Genomic DNA, 25,038 nt, shown 5'->3' on the forward strand with positions numbered 1-25,038 from the left:
AATAGCATTGTTGCCTCTAAACTATTTGTTCAAGCTTCTGGTATCCTAAACTTAAATGTTGTATAATTTTTCTTTCAATATTTGAAAATAATATGTTAGGCAACCAGTTAATAAAAAAAAGTTAATTTTGAATATTAATTGACCTAACAAATTATAAAAGAGTACATTAAAAATTATAGAAAATGACATAAAATTACAAATAAGAACCCTAGTTATAAGAAAAAATATCTGATTAAGTTCATAAAATAGTATGATAATTTATAAATCTCCCCACAAATTGTGTTATTTATAAATGAACACATTTTTCAAAATAGCTGAAAATTTTTGGAGGATTTATAAATTTGAAAAAAAACTTACAAATTATAACACTATTTTGGGTGTTTAAGTGATATTAATTTTTTTATAAGGTATTTATGTGTATTTTTGGGTTTTTTTTTGCAATTTTTCACTTTCTGCAATTTTTAATTCAAAATTGTCAAAGTTACAGGAAACCCAATACATCATTTTAAATGTTAAAGGAAAAAATTACATGATGACGCTGCTCAACAGATAATTGAGGGTCAAGAATATTCTTTAATCCTATAAAAATCATTAATAAGTCCTGCTATATATCCATGGGTTATTGTAGTGCACCGCAATCCATAAGAAATTTTATAATTAATGCACCGGCCATAAAGTGACCGGCGGTGGAGTGTGGGTGCGTGTTTGCAAATCCAACATATATAACTCATTTAGGCACGTGCAAGTTGACTGGTCTACCAGTGTGTATTTGCGTAGTCTAAGAATAAGCTTCACTAAACTAATTAATAAATAAATATATAAATTAAACCTCCTAGTTCACACTTCACATGCATGCACATAGTTAGTTGACTAGTACCTTGCTACCTTATATATATATATATATATATAATGTTACATTCAATTAAACTAAACCAAACCATGAGCAATTAAGAGTGAGCCAACAGTAATATATCTCACTAGCATGCCTTATATTTGTGAAGATAATTGCTTGCCTGAGATGGGAAATATGAGGAGCTCAAAGAAGACAAGAATCATTATGGTGCCATATCCAGCTCAGGGACACGTAACTACCATGCAGAAGCTAGCCATGGCGTTTCTCAACCTTGGGTTCGAACCAATAATGGTGCTTCCACCAGTGGCTCTGCCACGTACATGTGGAGGGGGAAATGCACCCCCTCACATGAGAAAAATTGCACATGTAGTATGAGAAATTTACAATCTTATACCTTATATTTTTAGCTTTTTAAGCTCTCTAGACTCAATAAAAAATATTTAGAGGTCTAAATTTAAAACTCACATCAACCTTATTAGCATATTTTTAATAAAAACATCTCAATATATTTTTTCAAATAAAAATATGTATAATTTTACTCATGTTAATATATTTTTGGCCTAAGGTAATTAATTTTAAAAAATTCGAAAATTATTTTTTAATTATTTATTTTTAAATTGTATTGTCCTGCACCTCCCTACCCAGGTCTTGGCTCTACAATCGGATTATCGTTCATCATCATCACCATCGTGGTGATCAGATCAAGTGGGTCGCTGTATCCGATGGGTTTGATCAGAAGGACACTGCCACAGCAGATTTCTTTGGGATTGAATCAGCCATGGAGAACACCATGCCTGGTCAGTTGGAGGAGTTGATTCAGGAGCTTCGGGATGGCGGTGGCGGCACGGTGGTTTGTGTGGTGGTTGAATTGCTGGCTTCTTGGGCTATACAAGTTGGCCACAAGTGTGGTATCGTTGTTGCTGGGTTTTGGCCTGCCATGCTTGCGACTTACAGATTGATTGCTTCCATACCTGAAACGGTTCGATGCGGCCTCATTTCTGAAACGGGTATTTGTATAGTTATTTAACTCAATTTATTTATCACGAAACTCTGAGAATTATTTCTTATCAGTTGATCGATACATACAACACCTGTAAGTGCAAGGGGATTGATCTCGATCCCTTACTTATTTCATTTAATTCATGGGAAAATGATAAGTAAGGACCTGATAAGAAGATTAATGTCAAATCAAAATTTTTTTTAAAGATTTCAATACTAAAACAAGGGAAAATGAGTTATGAATTTGGAAGTCTTAATCGTGAAAAGGTCCTAACTTGACATTAATATTCTTATGATGTCCTTATTTGTTATTCTCTTAATTTTCATTGGGAGGCAGATATCATGAAAAAATCTATCTCAAAAGATACTAATAAGGAGGAGTGTGTTATATTTATAAACCACATTTTTTAAAGATATTCTAAAGTGGGACTCGTAACACTAAATATAAGTCAATCAAATTTTTATCATTGAACAACATCATTTATCAGATATTCTTACTAACAGACTTAGTGTTAGATTTATGGTTATATTCAGCTAGAGACAATTTAACATGAATCCAAAATTCTTTATCTTATGTTCTTATAGTTAAGAGACAAAATTAAAGTGTATATATATATATTTATATATTTTATTATCAAACTAGAAACTAAAACTGAAATATTTAATTTACGAAAAAGTGCTTATTTCAATAGTTCATATAAATTATAATAAAGCAAGCATAACTTTTTTTTTCCTTGCAATTGTATGATTTATATGTATACAAATATATATATATATATATATATGAATGCAATAATATGAAGAATCTAACCTAAAATCTTTGATATACTTGTCTATAGGATTTCCACAGCATGATTTCCACAGCAAGATGCTGTGCTATCCTGTGGCAGGTGATCAGTTCTTGAATTGTGCTTACATCGTTCAAGTTTGGAAGGTAGGTATGAGGCTCAATGGACTTGGACTGAAGGATGTGGAAGAAGGACTGAGAATGGTGATGGAGGATGTGGAAATGGAAATTAGGTTAAGGAATTTGCATGATATTGTTATTGGAAGGGATGATCATGTGAAGGAAGATCTTAATTTGAAGGCCTTCATTGAAAACATGAAGAAAGGAGCTTGTTAATTAGAATGTGCCTTTAATTTTGTTCAGGATGTTTTTTTTTTTAATGCTTAAACTTTGGCATCTCGTGTATTTGACCCAAACTAATCCAGTTGACACCTTGAGGATATCTCTTTGAGAGGCATGCCTTCCTCTGAGAATTTAATTGCTACTGCATATCTAAAGCTTGAACTTAAAACTACTAGTTAAACTAGAACAATCTTGTTATTAGTAGATACAAGTGCTTGGTGGTATTTTATTCAAGAGGTTAATGTCTAGTAAATTTTCTTTTCTTTTCTTTTTCATGGTTGTTCTTGCAAGACATTTGTAAGTTATCTAAAGTGTTTTCCCTAAATGTCGTTTGATGTGATCTTCCCTAACTAATTAAAACAACCTTCTAACTAGCACATTGTCTTGATCTACTTAACGAACTTTATTAAGAATAATTTTAAAAATTTAAAAGCATGAACTAACTTTACCTAAATTCCTTGGTGTATGTAAAGTTATTAACAAATCCTTATAATATAAGGATCAGAGAGAGTATTATGTTTAAAGACCTATTGTCTAGCTATTGTTGATTGCGGATTAATAAGTAGAAAATAAGACTTTAATTAGTAACTTTTGTAAAACCTGCGGACTTATCATAGAATTAATCGAGGTTTTGATTTATAGTTTATTAGATTGATTCAGTATCTATTTGGACAACTTGAACTTGCCCATCCTTGGTTTTTTTTGTCATGCCCATGAGATCTTGCAAAATCTATATTTTAAGTTTTAAATTTGTAAATATTTTTTAAAAAAGAACTTTTCAAAAAAAAAGGTAACCATAAGAAAATTATCTGTGTTTAAATAAAAATAATTAAAAATATAAAAGAAATAACATTAAATTAAAATATCCAATTTTAAATCAGGATTATATAGACAAGTACTCACCATGAATTCCCATATTTCAGGGGCTATTTTCAATTATAGGCTTTTCCAGAACGGACCACAATGCGATAATTTTAAAGAAAAATGTAACTTTTAAATCCCTATACTTTACATCCAATTTGCTATTGATTCCTCACTTTATTTTCGGTGCTCTAAGTTGCTACAATGTTTTCCGCTTACACTTTATATCCCTACACTTTTAGAGGGGTGCTGATGTGGCATTAATGGTATAAATTATACTAATATGGATAATAACATCATTAATTATATGGTGATATGTCAGTTAGTGGCCGATGTATATTTTTTCTGGGGTAAAAAAAAGAAAGGAAAGCTTATATGTACCCCCTTCAATTCTTATTATAAGACACTTTTAACCATTTCATGTATATTAAAAATGTTCATTTTTTTCTTAATATTGTAAAAGAATGATATGTACTTTCATTTTTATCTTTTCTTTTAAATAATGATATAACTATATTAAATACCTTTACGTTCATCAAGAAAGGATAAAATTGAAAAAAGTATGTAAATAGGACCTTTGGGATTTTTTTTAATAATCAAAAAGTGAAAAAAAATTGTTCTAACTCCAAACCTAAATAATATATTTTATATACATTAAAAAATAATAAATTATTTTGAACCCAACCCCAAACCTAACTTAGAATACAAAATCACAAGAAATGCACCCTAAAGCACAGAATTGCAGTGAACCTAAAAATAAATACATGACATTTTCTTGTAGCCTTAAACCCTACTTATATATATATATATATATAATTATTAAAAAATACACATCAACTTTTCTTTCTTTTTTTCTCAAAAAAATACACATTTGCAACTAACTGACACGTCACTATATAATTAATAGTGTTATTATTCACATCAGCATAATTAACACCGTTAAGGCTACATTAGCATCCCTTTAAAAGTGTAGGGACTTAAATTGCAGATGGAGAAAACTGTACAGACTTAAAACATCAATAATAAAATATAGGGACCAACAACAAATCAAGTACAAAGTGTAAAAATTGAAAGTTATGTTTTCTCTAATTTTTACATCAACATGCCCTTTCAAAGTAGTTGAGAACAGAAAATTATATACATCATGGGTTATAATTTTGGAATTATATTTTTTTGTGAGAATACTTTTAATTTGTTAGTATATGTAACTTCAATCTAGAATGTTTACTTCAAAATTATATTATCAAAATCAAATTTTGGATAATTTCAGTTAAATTTTTGAAAAACAATTAAATAAAATTATTTAAATTTTTCAACATATTTAATATAGTCGTTTGGGAAAATATATCAAGTTGCATACTGACATTAAGATTATAATATTGTAAAGTGTAAATCAATAACTGTGCTCGATAATGCCACCCAAAAATAATATATTAATACTTTTGTGAAACCGGCACACTATTCCATGGATTTGTTCAGATATGGTGATATAAATGGGTTGCCTTTATATATCCGGAATCATAAACATGTAAGAATGGGTTCAATAATTTAAATAACAATGCTGTGGAATGGTCTTTTCTTGTATTCAAAATAAGGAAAATTAAATATGCAGAAGAAATTTGTAAAGGATTTGTAATTAAAAAAAATTAAATGAGCGAAAGTACCTACTTTTATTCTAATATGTACCAAAATTTCAAAGAAGAATAAAGTTTGGGAGTGGAATGACCAAATTCAGATCATATAAAAAAAAAATTATATATTGGTATTGTGAATATTGTTATGGAATTGGACGTTTTCTCGAATATATATAGTTCACACTTTTTCTTGAAATATGTCATGAATATTGATATCTCTTGGGTTCACAATTGTTCATAAAAATTTGTAGTTATATTATAAAATTTTATTAAAAAAGGAATTTTTTGGATAATGAAAAAAAAAATTCTTGAAATATTGTGTGATAATATTGGAAGAACCATGCATTTGGTGGAAGAAAGCTTGCATGCATGGAAGACGACTTGCACATATAAATTATATCTTCGGTGTCCATGGAAGAAACATGGATGCATATGGTTAGAGAAACTTTCATATGATGGAAGAAAAAAGCTTGCATATATGAAAGACTACTTGCACTTTTCTCGGTGTCCATATGAAAGAAACATCCATACAATTAAATAAAGTATGGTGGAAGAAAACTTAAACCACACACAGATATACATACATACATACATACATACATATATATATATATATAGTTTATAAAAAAAACATTTGTTTATCACACACTTACATGAAGACTACTTGTTTAACACCCTTAACATTGAATTAACAATTTTACAAATATTTAAAACAATCAAATTTCACAATACACGTGACGAAAACTAGATTTGTTTTTTTGGTTCTCATCAAGTGATGAGTATTTAGATAATCCAGATTTACCTTTTATTTTATATATTTATTTGGTATTTATTAAAATAAAAATTATAAAAATTTTAATAAATCTATCTTATATCAACAAAATGGACAAAGCAGATTTAATTTGAATAGTCCAATCTAATATTAATTTTTTTAAATTCTTATAACTTGACTATTCAAATATTCTCTAGATAGTGTAAATTTATATTAAAATTTTCTAGAATTCTTATTAATTTTTTATTTTAGTAAAAATATGATAAAAAATAAAGATACTTTCTAAACTGGATCCTTAAAAAAATTTAGAAAAAAGTTTCAAGTAAAAAATTTTAAATCTAAACTATCCATAGTAGATCTAGATAGTTAATTTAAAAAAATTTAATATTAAATTGGATTATCAAAATTAAATATGTATTGTCCATATTTGTAATAAAATAGATTTATTAAAATTTTATATTTTTTATTTTAATAAATGTAAAATAAAATAAAATGAAATGAAAACTGTAAAATTGGATCCTCCAAATTAAAAATCTAACCGGTTCAAATTGCGTATCACCTAGTCTGATCACCGAAATCAGAACCCACAGCAAGGATCCTGCTTTTAGGATCCACAAGAAAAATAAACACTCAGAGTCCAAGCTACAGTCAAGGGTCTTCCACCATCGTTAGGCCATACACAATCATTTAGATCGAACATATAATGCATGAAATAAAACATAATCCACAATCAATAGCACAATATCCAACAACATTCACAGATTCAAACAATACAATTTAGCCAAAATAAGGAGCATTACAAATCAGTTTTCAAACTTCTACTGAAGTCAAATCCTGACACTTGGTATTTGTAATAAACTCTCAATTGATAGCATGCATATAAAGTATACAAAAAAGAAGTGGTCTGGTCTGTTTAGAGGATGGGAGATCACTGCTCAAGTGTCTCCAAATGTTTACAAAATTTTTATTCTATGACAACCATCCAACACCATTGCAATAGGGTGAAAAACAATTGCCTATAGGTATAAGTAATGGTTTTTGGTCATATAACCTACCTCCGTTACCTATAATCTAAGGTAACAGTTTTTTCATACTTTAGGCCATGGATCATAAAACCATTAGCTTATAGTGAGATTATAGACAACGGGTTTAGAGTGCTTTAATATGCAATGGTTTTAGCTAATTAAACAAGTAATGGGATTGAATTTCAATAACTAAAAGTAAATTTTTTAACTCATATGCTTAACTATAGTTGTTTATATTACTGATTATTCAAAAATGTCATAATAAAAGTGGATCACTTTCTAGTATCGAGTTAAAATTTAGTGATTGTACAACTCTTTTGAGCGTTTCCTTTTTGCTAATTACAGTTTAGGATTTAGGTGATAATCGGCCTGCACCTTTTGAAGCCAATTATAATATCCTAAACTAGTAAAATCATGTTGAACACACAAGTTGTCCTCTACATTTACTTTAATTTTGAGAAATGACACTAAAATCATAAAAGAAAAAATTAATAACAGTTAAGTTTTAATAATTTTTTTAAAATAATAAGTTATAAATATTAATTCAAACAATTATAAATAAAAAAGTTAATTTCAAACTAAGAGTTACTTTTTTAAAATTTAAATGTCTTATTTTTCATTGGAACTTTTAAATTTATGATGATTTGGATTGATATTTGCAACTTATTTTTTCAAAAACTTTATTAGATACATAACTATCATTAAATCCTTATTTAGGAAATTAATTGTCATTCTCCTTTTACTTTTTGAGAGAATGATAATTAGATCCCTAAAAAAAACAAATTAAAGATAGTTAAGTTATCAATAAAATCTTCTAAAAAATGAGTTATAAATATTGATTCAGACAAATATAAATAGAAATCACATACCATCTGAGAGTTATATTTGGAACTTAAAGATTTTATCTATAATTTAAAATTCTGAATTTCTACTAGTTTAAATTGATATATATCTGCAGCTCTCTTTTTCAAACTTGACAACTTAATTCTCATTAATACAAAATTTTGAGATTTCACTGTAACTCTCACTTGCTTTTTTGCTATATATAGATCCAGAAAGAAAAATTTGGATAATTTTACTAAATCAAAACTCAAAAGTTTATAGCCACACCCACACTTCATTAAAAGAGAGTCAGGGCTTGTCTCACATTTGACTTTTGGAATGTGCTTTTGACACTTTCTAAAAGTCAAATATTATTTGGATAAGAGTTTGAGAATAAAATTACTTTCTTAAAGTACATTTAAATGTTATTGAAAGTTCATTTGCAAATGTACACTGCAAGTACTTTTGAATTTAGAAAAGCTAGTTAAGCATATAATGAGATAGGAAAAATTTCTAAAGTTCCTACATTACCCTTCTTCCTCGCCTATTATTACGGACCACAAAAACCACATGCAGCTCTAGCCTCTTGCATTATTTTCATCGTCATTTCGCTAGTGTTCCCACAAAAAAGAATAAATTACTTTCATATTAAAAACATAATTTTTTATATCTTTTGATATCTAAAAATTATTTATACATCTTTATTATATATGTTATTCAACATATAAAATTTTATATTATCTATTTTCTTTTATTATATATATTATTAACCATTTTAAATGTTATACCATTGTTTATATATTTTTGGTAAATCAAATTACACATAACAAAAATTACATATAATATATTCTATATGTCTTTTTAAGTAACTATACATTTAAAATGATTTTTCATTGTAATCATCCAAACATTTCTAATAGAGCAACCGTTTGAAATTTTTTATCACATTTTTAAAAATTTCTAATATATTACATTATAACAAAATTATAAATTATTATAAATTAATATCATTTTTTATAATTATATATTCAAAGGACATTTTACTATACATAATTTAAATAACTTTTAGTTTATTAAATTAAATTTTAAAAAAATATCTAAATATAAATTTTGTTATAACAATTAATTTTTATTAAACTAATTTTATTAATAATAATAACTTTTAATAAATTAAAAACTGAATACACACCAACCTTTTTTTCTCCGTAAAATACACACACACACAACGTGGGTCAAACTTCATATCAATAAGAATGAGTGTGGCTGTGAGTACAAAAGTCAGATCCCAACTTTTAGGCTTTAATGTGGGCTTATGTTGAAGACTAAAACTACTTTAATTAGTTTTGTTTGGTGTCTTGGCCAAGAAGCAAACTTTGTTTGGTGTAATGAATTGCTTTGGTTTTTCAGGCCTAGAAAAACATTTGCATTGGTTTTGAATTTCCATATTTGATGTCACTGAAACAAGCATTGTTAAACTTAATTAAAAGCACCTCTCTCTCTGTTTTTTTTTTCTTTTTTCTTTTTTTTTTTTTGCATTCATAATATTCGAATGCCTGATCTTATTTAAAGAAAACTGAGTTTATAAAACCATTGTTAGTTATGCAATTTAACTCATGGCCAATTTTTTTTATAATATTTACTTTTTTGTTCTCATGTTTTTCTTTAATTTAACTCATGTCGGCAAAATAAAATTTTTAAATTATAAATAAGTCATGTTATAAGTACTTTTTATTTAGAAATAATAATAAATTATAAATATTTTATACATTTTAAAAGTTATATAATCACATTAAGGATTACTAATTATATTCAGAAATGTCAATTTTAATTTATTTTTACGATGCTAAAAATTTGATTGTTATAGCAGTTTTAATTATTACTAACTTTAATCGTAAATTGCATCTTTTATTTCTTTTTTTAAATGAACAAGTAGGATGATAAGACGAGAACCGGCAAAAAGAAAAGTTAACAATATATGGGATAGAGAAAAAATATTATGATAATTTTAGAATGGACAAACTATATAAGGTCCAATTGTCTAGTCAAATATTTTAATATATGATTTTTATTATTAATAATGGCGCAGCAGAATTTTGAAATTTTATCCATGTGAATTTTTATAATTAAAAAACTCTATGTCCTAAAATTTTATTGGAGAACTTAACCTAATGGATGTAAGAAGATGGAACTAAGTTTTGTCCTAATTAAAATAAGAAGTAAAAAAAGAAAAACATATAAACGAAAATAAAAAGTACGAAAAGGGGCCCAAGAAAAACAAGAAGAAGAAAAAGCCTCAAGGGTCAAGTGAGTTTTGCTAATTTTTCTGCTTATTTATAATTTTAAAAAAATTTCACTTCTAAATAAATAATAATTAAAATAAGAAAATAATGACAATAATATCTGTCAAAGAATCGAAGATCAGTGAGCGGCTACGGATACGTGTCAGCATCTGATATAATCCAAGGAACGAAGGAATATTTCTTTTAAAAATATTGTATCTGAGCGAAGTGGTGGGGCCCACAAATAGTGACCGTTGTAACTTGAACGTTAGCCTCGTCCCCGCCTTCACCATCTCTTTAAACGACAGAATCTGAAACCTTCCAGACCACGCCACACAGTAGCTTTCTCTTGAGATCTATCTCTTTTCTTCTTCGTTATACATATACATATATATATATATATATATTTTCTCACCTTCCTCTGTTCTCTGTGCAGTGTACAGAAGAAAATACTTCCCATTCCTTTCTCAGATCTCGAGATCTCTGTTCTTCTCGATCTTCTTCGTCATAATTTTCTCCTGTGAGTTGCTGAATCCATCCATTAAAGCTCCAGAAAGATGGGTATGGTGCTGGTGATATCGCTGCCTCTGATTCTCTTCTGTTTAATTCTGGGTTTTGGATGCTACTTCCTCGGACGAGCAAGAGGAAGACAAGACATAAAGACCAATCCTCAAGTCTTTGGTGTGCCCACTCCTCCACCAAATTCTTTCCCTTCGCCTCCTCCTCCTCCTCATCATTCAAAGCCAGACAACACTGATAATGTTTGATTCGATCAATCATAATGTATTAATGTTAGTCTTTCGTGTTCTTCTTCTATTGTATATGTGTGGGTATGTGGGTGATTCTCTCTCTTTTGAAGAAATCTCTTCTATGTGGTGTGCGTTGTGAAATGGCTGTAATATATTGAGTAGCATCTACGAGTTTTGAGATTCATTTTTGTAAGTTTTTATGGGTTTTAAGAGTTTAAGGGCTTTCAACGATTCCCTCTGCATTCTAAACTTATACGCAGTATAATTTCTTCCTTCAACTTTAAAAAATGGTTCACTGGACACCATGTTATTAAATAAAGTGAATTTTGACTATTAATTGATTCAAAAAATTACAAAATATATAGAGATCAATTTGAGTTTAATTAAGAGTTGAGTTTCATTTTTATTTTTGTTTGTTGCTTGTTTAGTGTTTTGATGATGACAGAGGAGGGGACGAAAAGAAGTTCCCCAGATTTGTTTTGGGATTCTATTGACAAATTGCTGAAACAGTATTTATGTTGACATTTCCGATCGGAGACAGTGTTGTTTGTTTTAATTTTTATTTATAGTGCTAGCAATCTAAGCATTATAAATATTTCTGGTACGATAAGCATTGTAAAAATATTTATATGAGTAAGGTTTTAAAAACTAGATTAGTTATTTAACCAAGTATAACAGTATGGTTCATGATTTATTAGTCGAATTATAGTTAAACAATGTTAATAAATTAACATATTTTTAATTTTATGTATTGGAATGATACAATTATTTACAAACTTTGTAAAGCAATTTCAATCTAAAATTTAATACAATTTATTTAGAAATAGAGATAAATAATTTAAAATACAAAGATGAAGTATTTGCCCAGATTTCTTACATACATTTCACATCATTTTACACTTGGTTTATGCATTAATTCATGCGCTCCTTTAGATTAATTTTTATAAGAATTTGGGTCTCATTACATAAAGGGTATTTTAGGCGTAAATATGACTTTGCATTCAAATTTTACTAAAGCTTTGATCTTATTTTTTTTATAAGTAAATTTTATTTGTGGAATTAATTTTAATTTATTCATTTTAAATTAGAATTTATTAAGAAAAGGAAACAATTCTAAGTTGTCTTGTGAAGGAAATGTATATTTGCATTGGTTGTGTTAGCATGTGAGACTTCCCATGAATTTATATCTAAATTGATGTTTGTGTTACATACTTGAGATGAGTTGTCTTCAATTGAACTAAGTGAGATTGGAGGTAACCTAATACACTCCTAATCCATTGAACTAACCTCATCATTACTCTAGTCACTAATTCCAATATTGTTCAAAACACTTGGTACCAAATTGGTCATTCATTCAGGGCGCAGGGTGTCTTCAATTCCCTTAGCTCCATTTCTCTTCCATTTATTCAAAATGGCACCGTTTTTATTATTAAAAAATACAGAAAAATATGATTTTAGATCTCAATGCTTTACTCAAATTTTACTACAAATTCTATGCTTTTTTATAATGTTTTAAATCTTTATATTTTTATTTTTTAATGCTCTAGATCCTGTAACACAACTCATGAAAGTACCTAAAGCATTGAAAAATAGAAGTAAAAGGACTTAGAATACTCAAAAAATAAAGAAACATATAGCAAAATTAGACTAAAATATAAAAATTTAAAATTATATTTTTTTAAAAAAAATACATACAAACAAAATATCCTTGGCCCATGCCCAGTCTAGTCGCACCTCTCCCTCTCCCTAATCTCGTCAGCATATATAATGTAAAGTACTAGAGTGTGGTTGTGAAAGAGAGAAAAGCTATCTCGCTGAATTCCTTTTCACAGTGTAAGATGGATTCATGCCTAACCAATAAAGGTTCATGTATATCCTCGCGCACTCTATTTGAACACGCCAATATTAAAATATTATAAAGTGCAAATCAATATAAGTTTTCATGGCCCTTTTGTTTGGTGGTGCGAACATTGAACTTGTCTGATTCTGTTTTATTTTTTTTTTTATGTTCTCAAAATAATTTTATAAAATGATTTTTAGAATAAGTTTAAAAAAATGAAAGAAAATATGTTTGAATCATTATTTAAAAAAATATAAATTGATGAAATAAATGATAAAAATATTTATTTTACTAATATAATTATCATTAATGAAAATGTAATATTTTATACCTTTCCGATAGTTTTGCGGAATAAAAAGTAATAAAACATCTAAAAGATGTTATAGTTTTTTAGTTCTATAGAACAATTTTAAACTTTTTTGTTTTTCATAATAAATACTCCTTTTGTTTAAAAATATAAAGTATTTTTTTAAAAAATTAAATGTTAAAAAATATAAAATATTTTTAATCATTTGAGGTGCAATCATTGTCTTTTTTTTAAAGTATTTTTATTCATAATAATTTTATATTTATTATAGGATATTTAATAGGTGTAAATATAAAAAAATAGGATTAGTTTGAAAGTAAGTAACTACTTTATTAAAAAGTAAGATTTGGTTAAAAATGTCTTATATTTTTTAACGGAGGAAGTAACATAAAACACATTTTTAAATAAGTTTTTTTTTGTTTTTTTTTTAAAAGAACTATTCTGAAAATATAACAGGTTACCAAACCGGAGATGCTGATGTGTGTTGGCTTTATGCAAACGAAATCATACCTGCATTAGTAAATGGGTGTATATGTATATAAAATGGGCTAAAATGATAATTTAACCTTTAACCTTTAAAGGATAGGTCTTAGAATATCTGGGACCTTAAATTTATTTTTTATACATTTTTATCTCTAAGCATTTTTAAAATCATGGTAATCACCACTTGCTATTAATTTTGATTCTTAATTGATTAAAAAAATACAAAAAAGACTAAGAATCAGAGAAAATGACCCAAAAGTTACATAAAATGACCCAAAAAAATTATAACTCATAATTTTTGGATCCTTTTATATGATTCTTTTAATCATTTTCTGTAATTTTTAAGATTATTTTTTTGTAAATTTTCTAGTTAACTATTAGTCAAAATTAAATAGCAAGGAAGGGATGAAAATGCACTAAAAACGAGTTTAGCTTCCTATATACTCATAGGTCTATAGTTTATGTAACACATAATTTAAGAAAATCAATTAGCTATATTAATTATGTTTAAAAAAATTAGACTACAATACCCTTTATTACTTGTGTAAATTAAACCTTCATTAATTATTTCTTATGACTGTGGAGTAATTTAAAAGGTTTGCAATAAATGTCCATTAAAAAATGTGATTTTGTTTATATAAAAAATAAATTACAAATAGTAGTTTTTCCTATAAATAAAAATAGAGGGAGTATATATATATATGTGGTGTGACAAGTGTTTTAAAAATATTTTGCATTGAGAATATGCTTTCAAGATTTGAATGCAATTTGGAATTAAACAAAAAAAAAACTCACAATAACGTATATAAATATGATCTATATTGGAGCTAACCCACTTTCCCACCCAGAAAAATGTTCACAAGTGGATCATATAATAATAGTCAGACCGCAAGAGAAACGCACTCTATTTGCGGAGGTTGTAGAAAACACGATTCCTTAAGGCATCAAATCATGCTTTGATTTAAAATTATAATAAAAATATTCACACACGTTTTAATACCCACGATTTAAAAAAACGCGTTTTCCTTTTTGCTTTTGTTAAAAACTAGATATCTTCTATGTCGAATGAAATTTGAAAAAATGACTTAACACTAATACTTTGTTTTCATATTTGTAATATAATTAACTAAATATTTTCTAACTCATTGACTATTATTCTCTATTTAATGAATTTCATTAAGGGTAATTTTAAAAATTAAAAACATTAACTGATTAAAACTAAATTTCTTAATTCTTGTAAAATAATTAATAATTAACAGTCTTTATAATAAGAACCAAACAGAATACTCCTAAACTTATATAATATAAAAAAGAGGTTAATAGGATTGTTGCCTCTAAACTATTTGTTCAAGCTTCTGGTATCCTAAACTTAAATGTTATACAATTTTTTCTTCAACATTTAAAAATAATATGTTAGGCACCCTGCTGATAAAAAAAGTTAATTTGACTGTTAATTAACCCAATAAATTATAAAAAAATATATTAAAAATTATAGAAAATAACATAAAATTACAAATAAGTACCCTAGTTATAAGAAAAAATATCTGATTAAGTTCATAAAATAGTATGATAATTTATAAATCTCCCTACAAATTGTGTTATTTATAAATGAACACTTTTTTCAAAATAGCTGAAAATTTATGGAGGATTTATGAATTAAAAAAAACTTATAAATTATCACACTATTTTAGGGGTTTAATTGATATTAATTTTTTATAAGGTATTTATATGTATTTTTGGGTTCTTTTTTGTAATTTTTCACTTTCTGCAATTTTTAATTCAAAATTGTCAAAGTTACAGGAAACCCAATACACCATTTTAAATGTTAAAGAAAAAAATTACATCATATGTAAATTTAGGATGTTAGACGCTGCTCAACAAATAATTGAGGGTCAAGAATATTCTTTAATCCTATAAAAAAAATTAATAAATCCTACTATATATCCATGAGTTATTGGAGTGGATCGCAATCCATAAGAAATTTTATAATTAATGCACCGGCCATAAAGTGACCAGCGGTGGAGTGTGGGTGCGTGTTTGCAAATTCAAAATATATAACTCATTTAGGCACGTGCAAGTTGACTGTTCTATCAGTGTGTATTTGTATAGTATAAAATAAGCTTCACTAAACTAATTAATAAATAAACATATAAGTTAAACCTCCTAGTTCACACTTCACATGCATGCACATAGTTAGTTGACTAGTACCTTGCTACCTTTTATATATATATATATATATATATATGGTGTTACATTCAATTAAACTAAACCAAACCATGAGCAATTAAAAGTGAGCCAACAGTAATTTATCTCACTAGCATGCCTTATATTTGTGAAGATAATTGCTTGCCTGAGATGGGAAATATGAGGAGCTCAAAGAAGCCAAGAATCATTATGGTGCCATATCCAGCTCAGGGACACGTAAATCCCATGCAGAAGCTAGCCATGGCGTTTCTCAACCTTGGGTTCGAACCAATAATGGTTCTTCCTCAATACATCTACAATCAGATTATGGCTCATCATCATCATCTTGATGATCAGATCAAGTGGGTTGGTGTATCTGATGGGTTTGATCAGAAGGACACCACCACAGCAGATTTCTTTGGGATTGAATCAGCCATGGAGAACACCATGCCTTCTCAGTTGGCGAAGTTGATTCAGAAGCTTCAAGATGGCGGTGGCGGCACGGTGGTTTGTGTGGTGGTTGACTTGCTGGCTTCTTGGGCTATACAAGTTGGCCACAAGTGTGGTATCGTTGTTGCTGGGTTTTGGCCTGTCATGTTTGCGACTTACAGATTGATTGCTTCCATGCCTGAAATGGTTCGGTGTGGCCTCATTTCGGAAACAGGTATATGCATAGTTATTTAACTCAATTTATTTATCAAGAAACTCAGAGAATTATTTCTTACCAGTTGATCGATACATACAACACCTGTAAGTGGAAGGGGATTGATCTTGATCCCTTACTTATTTCATTTAATTCATGGAAAAATGATAAGTAAGGATCTCATAAAAAGATTAATATCAAATCAAGATTTTTTTAAAGATTTCAACACTAAAACAAGGGAAAATGAGTTATGAATTTGGAAGTCTTAATTGTGAAGAGATCCCAACTTGACATTAATATTCTTATAAGGTCATTATTTGTCTTTCTCTCTTAATTTTCATCCGGAGGCAGGTATCATGAAGAAAACTAATATCTGAACTACCCAGGGCCATTTCTAAGGAACTTTTACTTTTGACAAAAAATCCATCCGAAAAGATGCTATTAACGAGGAAAGTCTGGTATTTGCATAAACCACTGTTTTTTAAAGATTTTTTGACGTTGTGATCATAACACTAAATATGAGTCAATCATATTTTATCATTGAACGACATTATTTATTGGATAGTGTTATTAACAAACTTAGCTAGATTTATGGTTATATTCGGCTACAGACAATTTAACATGAATCCAAAATTCTTAATCTTATGTTCTTATAGTTAAGAGACAAAATTAAAGTGTATATATTTTTATATATTTTACTATCAAACTAGAAACTAAAACTCAATATTTAATTTACAAAAAAGTGCATATTTCAATAGTTTATATAAATCATAATAAAGCAAGCATAATTTTTTTATTACTTGCAATTGTATGATTATTTCTTTTTCCTATATATATATATATATATATATATGAATGCAATAATTTGAAGAATCTAATCCAAAATCTTTGATATATTTGCCTACAGGACTTCCACAACATGAAGGAAAATTTTGCTCTTTACCAGATATGCCCATACTAGACACCCAAGATCTTCCATGGCTTACTGGAACAGTGGCTGCAAAGAAGGCAAGGTTTAAATTTTGGAAAAGAACTCTGGAAAGATCTAGAACTCTCAGATACCTCCTCGTCAATTCCTTTTCCGAAGAAACCAAACTCGAGAATTCTCAAATGAGTCTTTTGCCCGTAGGCCATCTTTTCAATCACATACAAACAAACAACAATCCAAGCTTCTGGGAAGAAGACAAGAGCTGTTTGGAGTGGCTAGATACTCAAAATCCTAACTCAGTCATTTACATCTCATTTGGGAGTTGGGTGAGTCCAATTGGTGAAGCAGAGCTCACAAGTTTAGCAATGGCACTTGAAGCATCAAGAAGGCCTTACCTTTGGGTTCTTAAGAAAGCATGGCTTGAAGGGTTACCAAATGGGTTTGTAGAAAGGGTTTCAAAGCATCAAGGAAAAGTGGTTTCATGGGCACCACAAATGGAGGTTCTGAGACACCAGTCCGTGGCGTGTTACTTGACACATTGTGGATGGAACTCAACGATAGAGGCTATACAGTTCAAGAAAAAGATGCTGTGTTATCCTGTGGCAGGTGATCAGTTCTTGAATTGTGCTTACATTGTTCAAGTTTGGAAGGTAGGTATGAGGCTCAATGGACTTGGACTGAAGGATGTGGAAGAAGGAATAAGAATGGTGATGGAAGATGTGGAAATGGAAATTAGGTTAATGAATTTGCATGATATTGTTATTGGAAGGGATGATGATGTGAAGGAAGATCTTAATTTGAAGGCCTTCATTGAAAACATGAAGAAAGAAGCTAGTTAATTAGAATGTGCCTTTAATTTTGTTCAGGATGTTTTTTTTCATGCATGAACTTTGGCATGCCATGTATTTGACCCAAATTAATGCAGTTGGCAGTTTAAGGATACTTCTTTTAGAGGCATGCTTCCCACCAAGAATTTAATCACTACTGCATATTTAAAACTTGAACTCAAAATTATTAGTTAAATTAGAATAATCTCCTTATCAGTGGATACAAGTGCTGGGTGGTATTTTTTTCAAGATGTTAATGTCTAGTAAATTTTCTTTTTTTTTTCTTTCCGTTGTTGTTCTTATAAGACATTTGCAAGTTGCCTAAAATTTTTTCCCCCTAAATGTCGTTTGATGTGATCTTCCCTAACTATTAAAAACAACCTTCTAACTAACACATTGTCTTGATCTATTTAATGAACTTTATTAACAATAATTTTAAAAAATTAAAAGCATTAACTAACTTTACACTACTACAGAATTATGCATATTTGATGGTTATTTTCCTTTATATTTGACAGTTAAAAATCGTCAAATAAGACACCGTCATTTATGCAGCTTGATATACTTGACGGTTCTAAATAACTGTCAAGTATAAGGTACAAGAACTTGCTTTGATTGAAAAAACAAGGTCATATTTGACGGTTAGATGTGAGAATCATCAAATGTTTATGTATATATTTGACAATTATGCTAAATAACTGTCAAATATATTAACATATTTGATGGTTATCAAAATAACCATCAAATGTGTTGCAGAATTTTTTTTTATATGGCAGTTGCGTTTAAGCAGGTCCCCTGCAATAGAATTGACATTATTTCATAATTTAGACAATCTAACAAATATATATTATCATCAGTAATATTCTTTTAGAATTAAAAGAACATGTACATATATATATATATATATATATGAATATATACACAGTCACATTAATTATAAACAAAAAAGTTGCAAATCTTAATCCTAAATCACAATTCTATCCTAAAAAATGAAACAATAATTCTATCCTAAGCCACATTCTTTTTGTCTTCAAGCTAGACCAAATGTGCACTCACTAAATGCGTGAATTTTGTATGATCCAAAGTTGAAATATATGTTGGCACCACTTTTCCACAACTTCATTGATGTGAGCATCCCCAAATTCTTCACAATAAGTGTCATCATAATACTGCAATTTAAATTATAACCATATCAAAATTAATTAGTTAACTAATGAAATTTTGTCATATATAAAACGTATATTTAAATTAAATATGAACCTTGGTAAGAATTGAAGTCTTGACGTGAGTGATGATGTCCCTATTGAATCTCATCACGCAATATCCACAGTCCACTGAATTTGGTCTTTGATGTAGGCACTTTAAAAACAAAACAAACAAAATATATTAAATTATTGAATAATCATTAATAAATACTTGAACAATTAATGTTTAAACATGTACCCTTATTACTGTCCATGTGAACAATTGGTCAAATGGTTTGACCCTAGGGACAGTTAAAGATTCATCCATGCGGTATAAAAACACAGCCTTAAAAACACAGAAGTTGGTAGTTTGAAATATCAAAAAACAAGTATGAACTTAATTAATACACTTACTTGTTGATTAATTCCATCATATCTTTACGATTATCCAGTTGTCTACCAGCAGAACACAAGTAATAGGTGGCCAATTTCTCATATTTTATTCAGCCGGATCAAGGGCAATCAGCATCCAATTATCCTTAACATAATTAACAATTGTAAAGAATATATAACAAATTGAAATAGTTAATAAAATTGAGAAAACATATTAAATATAACAAATAACTAATACTTGCACGTAAGGTATCAAGAATAACCTCCTCCCTTTTTTAGTAGTCCTGGCTTTGAATGAATCGCACAGCCGTTTTGCTTGATCTTCACGATCAGAGTCCTAAATGTCTCAGAAAGCAACAATGTCATAAGGACAAATAAAGGCAAATATCCTAGTAAGGTTGCGGGGCATGACAAGTGTATGATAGAGAAACCTAAAATTAATAAATCAAACAAATTAGTATATATTTATAAAATAATGATCACTCTTACGCAAAAAGTACCTCAAATAAAAATTCATGACGGTCGTGCTAATCATGCCATGGTGGAGTACTTCATCTATGACTTCGAGTGTTATGTGATTCGTATGATCTCTGTCATACATGCCACGCTCGAATGGGACGTCTATAGCAATAAAATCATGAATACTCCTTTGCATGTCAGCATATGCCCCTAGTGAAGTTAGGAATTTATGTGACAATTGAAGCTCTATCTTTTAAAGCAGGGGAGGTGCGATAATCTTTGACTCATGGCCAGTTGATTGTTTGCTAGGGAAGTCTTTTTTCTTGGACTATATACTAGAGATAGTTAGAGATCAAAAGTTATTATATAGATACCTTATCTTTGTTTAAGATCAGCTTTACAAATTATATATATATATGTACTTATTTTTGTTAGATATTGGCCTTATAAGGGCGGTGGGCCATGCAATAAAGGTGCCCAATGCATCTCCTACAATCATCACATCCTCCATGGAAATGGGCAGCTGATAGTTGTCATCCAAAGAAACTTTTAGACAAACTCGTACATGGCCTAAAGGAATTAGCACATTATGTATAGTGCCCCCAGGGACATTATACATTAAACCAATTGCAACCACACAGCAATCTGGACTGTTTGCCAAAAACTCACATTCAGCTTCACCCTAAAGCAATGGAAACATTTATAAGTTATTAATACAAAAATGAATATAACTAAACAAATATTAATATTACCTCAGGAAGGTTCGGATGAGAAGGCTGAGCTACAATGCAACTGTCTCTCTTACTATTGGGACTAATATCCACAGGAGTGGATGTCTTTCCTTGGGATGTGAGCAACACATCAACTAACCGATGCAGCCTATCAACCTCATCTTGTAGTGCATTAAACTTAGCTGAAGAAGGCATTGCACCTTTTGATGGCTTTGTAGCCCTAAATACTTGCTTCTTAGTGACACCAAAAACCAACATCCCTAATGTGTCCGGGGTGGTCAGGATTACCTAATGCCTGACCCAAGATATATTCATCTTTTGGATACTCACCCTTTGAAACTTCATTTGAGATAGCAACCTATGTGACACAAATTGAAAAACTTAAATTATTTGTTTGAATGAAAAAATTGAATTTACTATGTCAAATTAATAATATTGACACTTACACATTTATTAGCTATCTCCTGAACATGCTCATCTGTAATGTTACCCTCTTTGTTGGTTCAGCCTTTTATAAAAAGAACATAGCGGGATATACTACTAACTCCTGTGCCTTCTCGCTCAATCTATGCATGTCAATAGCAAAAGAATTAGCAAATAGCAAATATAATAAATAAATGTGGAGTAATTTTAAAATTAATAAATTAGTAATTAATAAATACCATCTTTTCCTCTATGCCTGAATACCCCCACATGCCCTTTCTTAAAAGGATAAGGATTTTTCTTAACCAACTCTTGATTTTGTTGGCTCAATTGCTGTGAAAAAAATTAAAATCAATTAAATTATAATATAGCATAATATTATTAGAAAATTAAAATCAATTGGTAAAGTAAAATCACCTGAAATTCCATTTGAAAACAATATGCAACAAATTCATCCCATTGTTGTTGGGTTACTAAAGGTCTAATTAAAGTGAGGACCTTAGAACTAATGTTTCCACCTGCTCTTTTAATATATTTTGATCCCACAAAATATTGAAAAGAACGCATTGCTCTCCCAGTATTTGGAGGACATACTTCCTTTGACTAGCATCAATTATAAAGCTGACTGCAAAATATTAGCATGTTATTAGTAAATTGATAAACTATTATAGGCACAACAGTCACATAATGGTAAGTTAACAAATATACCTCTACTTATTCCCAAATATACTGCCTCGTAGATTGATCTGCCTTCTTTCAATTTTTGAGTGTGATAGGCACATTTGCTCTTGCGACAGCTCCAATATAGTTGATGAATTTATCTTTATTGTCCTTAATCGGTTGCCCTTTAGCATTCCATTGGAGGGGATATTTTTGTCCAGCTATCCTCCGTCTATTCACTTCTGTCATTAATACTAAGCCCTTTCTAATCGTAGTTGCCTCCTCCTGAAGCTGATCATCATTCATTGTCAGACTAGGAGTAGCACTAGGAGCATCACCATTAGCTATAACATCAGGGCCACTGTTGGGGTTGATACTGGAGCCACCACTGGGGTCGACGCTGGGACTACTATTGGGGTCAATGCTAGGGCCACCCCTAAGAACATCAAGATCATTACAACCTTTGCGTTTACCTTTCTTAAGAGCCATTTACCTATAAAATGCAAGAACACACATAATTAGAAAATCAATAGACGCATGAAATAATTATTTACAAAATTAACCAAACATACATGTAACAGTTATTTAGAAAATAGAAACCCATATGCGATAATTAAATAAACACAAGTAATAATTATTTACAAAATAAAAACACACATGTTTAAGTTGGTCTTTTCCTTTTTCTTGTCTTCTTTTGATCTTTTCCTTGCTTACTCTGGTCTTAAATTCTTTTTCTTCTCTTTGATATCTAAATATCTTCAGTATGATCATTTCTCATATAGAACGTATCACTTTCAGTGAAATTACTTTCAAGCAACATTCCTAAAAATGAATCATCCTCAACAACAGTATCATCCATGTCTTCAATGATTTTGTTTGTCAATAAAATAATGGACCAATTAGTTTTAGCGGGATCAGGAACATAGAACACTTGTCAAGCCTATGAAGCAAGGATGAAAGGCTCATCTTTATACCCTTCTTTGTTCAGATTCACCTGTATCAACCCTAAGTTATCATCAATTAAAAAGTCATTTTTATGGTCAACCCACTTGCAACTGAAGACTGAAATTTAAAACTTTACATAATCTAACTCCCAAATGTGCTCAATTACCCCAAAAAATGACATATTTGCATATATTAGGTTGTTGTCTTTAGAGCTAGTTACATGCATCGCATGAGCAATAAGAGTGACACCACTATTTTGCATTGTGCTTCGACTATCTTGCTCTTTAGTATAGAAGGTATATCCATTAATAACATAGCCAGCATAAGAAGCTACTTGCATGCTCGAACCTCTAGCCAACCATCTCACTTTTTCAAAAACAGAATCCGAATTCATGTTGAACATATCACAAATATGCTCTTTCAGCCAATGTGCAAATTGCTTATTATGTTCTTTTACATACCAAGTTTCACCTCTATTGGGATTATCCTTCTTAAGCTTAGCCAAGTGCTTGTCTACAAATTCTTGAACCTCTTCTGGAGTTGTACAACACATAAAGATGTGCTTGATCCCATTGTAAATTTGAGACAGTAACTATATTCTTTCCTGTTATCCTTTCCCCACGTTCCCTTCCCATATATTGAGATACTGGTAGCCCAACATAATTGACATTTTTTAAATACTCAGTACAAAATTTAACCACTTCTTTACTGATATACAGTTCAATAATGCAACCCTCGAGTCGACTACGATTTTTGACATATCATTTTAATATCTTCATAAAATGCTCCATAGGATACATCCATCTTAAATAAGTCAAGCCACATATTTGTACCTCCTTCACTAAGTGAATGGTTAAGTGAACCATTATGTCAAAGAAAGCAGGTGGGAAATACATCTCCAGCTCACACAATACTTTTATAATTCAGCTTTGTAACTTCAGCAATTTGTTGGGATCAATAACTTTACTGCAAATGGATTTGAAGAAGAAACATAATTTTGTGATTGTGTCTCGTACCTTATTAGGTAGAATAGAATGTATTGCCGTCGGAATAAAATTTTCCATCAAAACATAACAGTCATGAGATTTTAAACCCTTCAACTTTAGGTCTTTCATTGATTCAAGATTTCTAATGTTTGATGAGTAACCCTCTGGAACTTTAACTGTAGCAAGAAACTCACAAAAAGAAATTTTTTTTTCTAGACAATGTGTGAGCTACTGGACAAAGAAAGGTGCAACTCCCCTTCTTCTTTGGTGTTAAGTCTTCCCTTATCCCCATAAAAAGCATGTCTAACCTTGCATTGATGCTATTTTTGGTCTTTCTAGGAATATAGAGTAATGTACCAACAACACTATCATAAATATTTTTTTCGATGTGCATCACATCAATAAAATGCCTAACATACAAGACCTTCCAATACGGTAACTTGAAAAAAAAAATAGACTTTTTCTTCCACCCACTTATCCCAAGGTGCTTTGAAAAAGGTTTCCCAAATTTAATATACAAATCCTTAACCTTTTCAAATAATTAGTCACCAGTCAACATTAAAGGTGGGCCACATTCTTCTGAATTCCCATTAAAACATTTCTTCAATTATCAATAATTATGACTTGGATGCAACCACCTGCGATGCCCCATATAAACATTCTTCATACCATACTCCAACCTAATTGAATCTGTGTTTTCTTCACAAATAGGGCATCCAAGTTTCCCTTTTATACTGTACCCCGATAAATTACCGCACGCTGGAAAGTCATTTATGGTATCGAATAACAAGGCTCTCAAATTAAATTTTTCTTCCCTATACCCATCATACACCTCAACCCCTATCTCCCACAATAACTTAAAGTCTTCAATTAAAGGAGCTAAATACATGTCTATGTCATTTTTGAGTTGTTTTGGCTTTAA

The 25,038-nt window shown here is 29.6% G+C and overlaps 3 protein-coding genes across 4 annotated transcripts; all 3 read left to right on the top strand.

Moving 5' to 3' along the window:
* The first annotated feature begins 953 nt into the window (after positions 1–953).
* Positions 954–3,001, top strand: LOC129295383 (UDP-glycosyltransferase 82A1-like). Of its 2 annotated transcripts, none has more exons than XM_054933896.1 (3): positions 954–1,222; positions 1,499–1,860; positions 2,692–3,001. In XM_054933896.1, exons 2-3 carry the CDS (start codon positions 1,632–1,634, stop codon positions 2,973–2,975), a joined length of 513 nt encoding a protein of 170 aa, XP_054789871.1. In that variant the 5' UTR covers positions 954–1,222; positions 1,499–1,631; the 3' UTR covers positions 2,976–3,001. The 2 variants fall into 2 exon arrangements, with proteins under 2 accessions (XP_054789871.1, XP_054789870.1); XM_054933895.1 differs by having other exon boundaries at positions 954–1,219.
* Positions 3,002–10,759: 7,758 nt separating this feature from the next.
* LOC129295382 (uncharacterized) lies at positions 10,760–11,307 on the top strand. Its single transcript, XM_054933893.1, has one exon. It carries the CDS (start codon positions 10,932–10,934, stop codon positions 11,139–11,141), a length of 210 nt encoding a protein of 69 aa, XP_054789868.1. The 5' UTR covers positions 10,760–10,931; the 3' UTR covers positions 11,142–11,307.
* Positions 11,308–16,037: 4,730 nt separating this feature from the next.
* LOC129295385 (UDP-glycosyltransferase 82A1-like) lies at positions 16,038–18,459 on the top strand. The gene is made up of 2 exons (XM_054933898.1): positions 16,038–16,601; positions 17,488–18,459. Exons 1-2 carry the CDS (start codon positions 16,073–16,075, stop codon positions 18,345–18,347), a joined length of 1,389 nt encoding a protein of 462 aa, XP_054789873.1. The 5' UTR covers positions 16,038–16,072; the 3' UTR covers positions 18,348–18,459.
* Positions 18,460–25,038: the final 6,579 nt, after the last annotated feature.

This window comes from Prosopis cineraria, unplaced genomic scaffold, assembly GCF_029017545.1.
Source record: "Prosopis cineraria cultivar Desert tree isolate PC_DT_omini unplaced genomic scaffold, ASM2901754v1 PC102, whole genome shotgun sequence".
NCBI lineage: Eukaryota > Viridiplantae > Streptophyta > Magnoliopsida > Fabales > Fabaceae > Prosopis > Prosopis cineraria.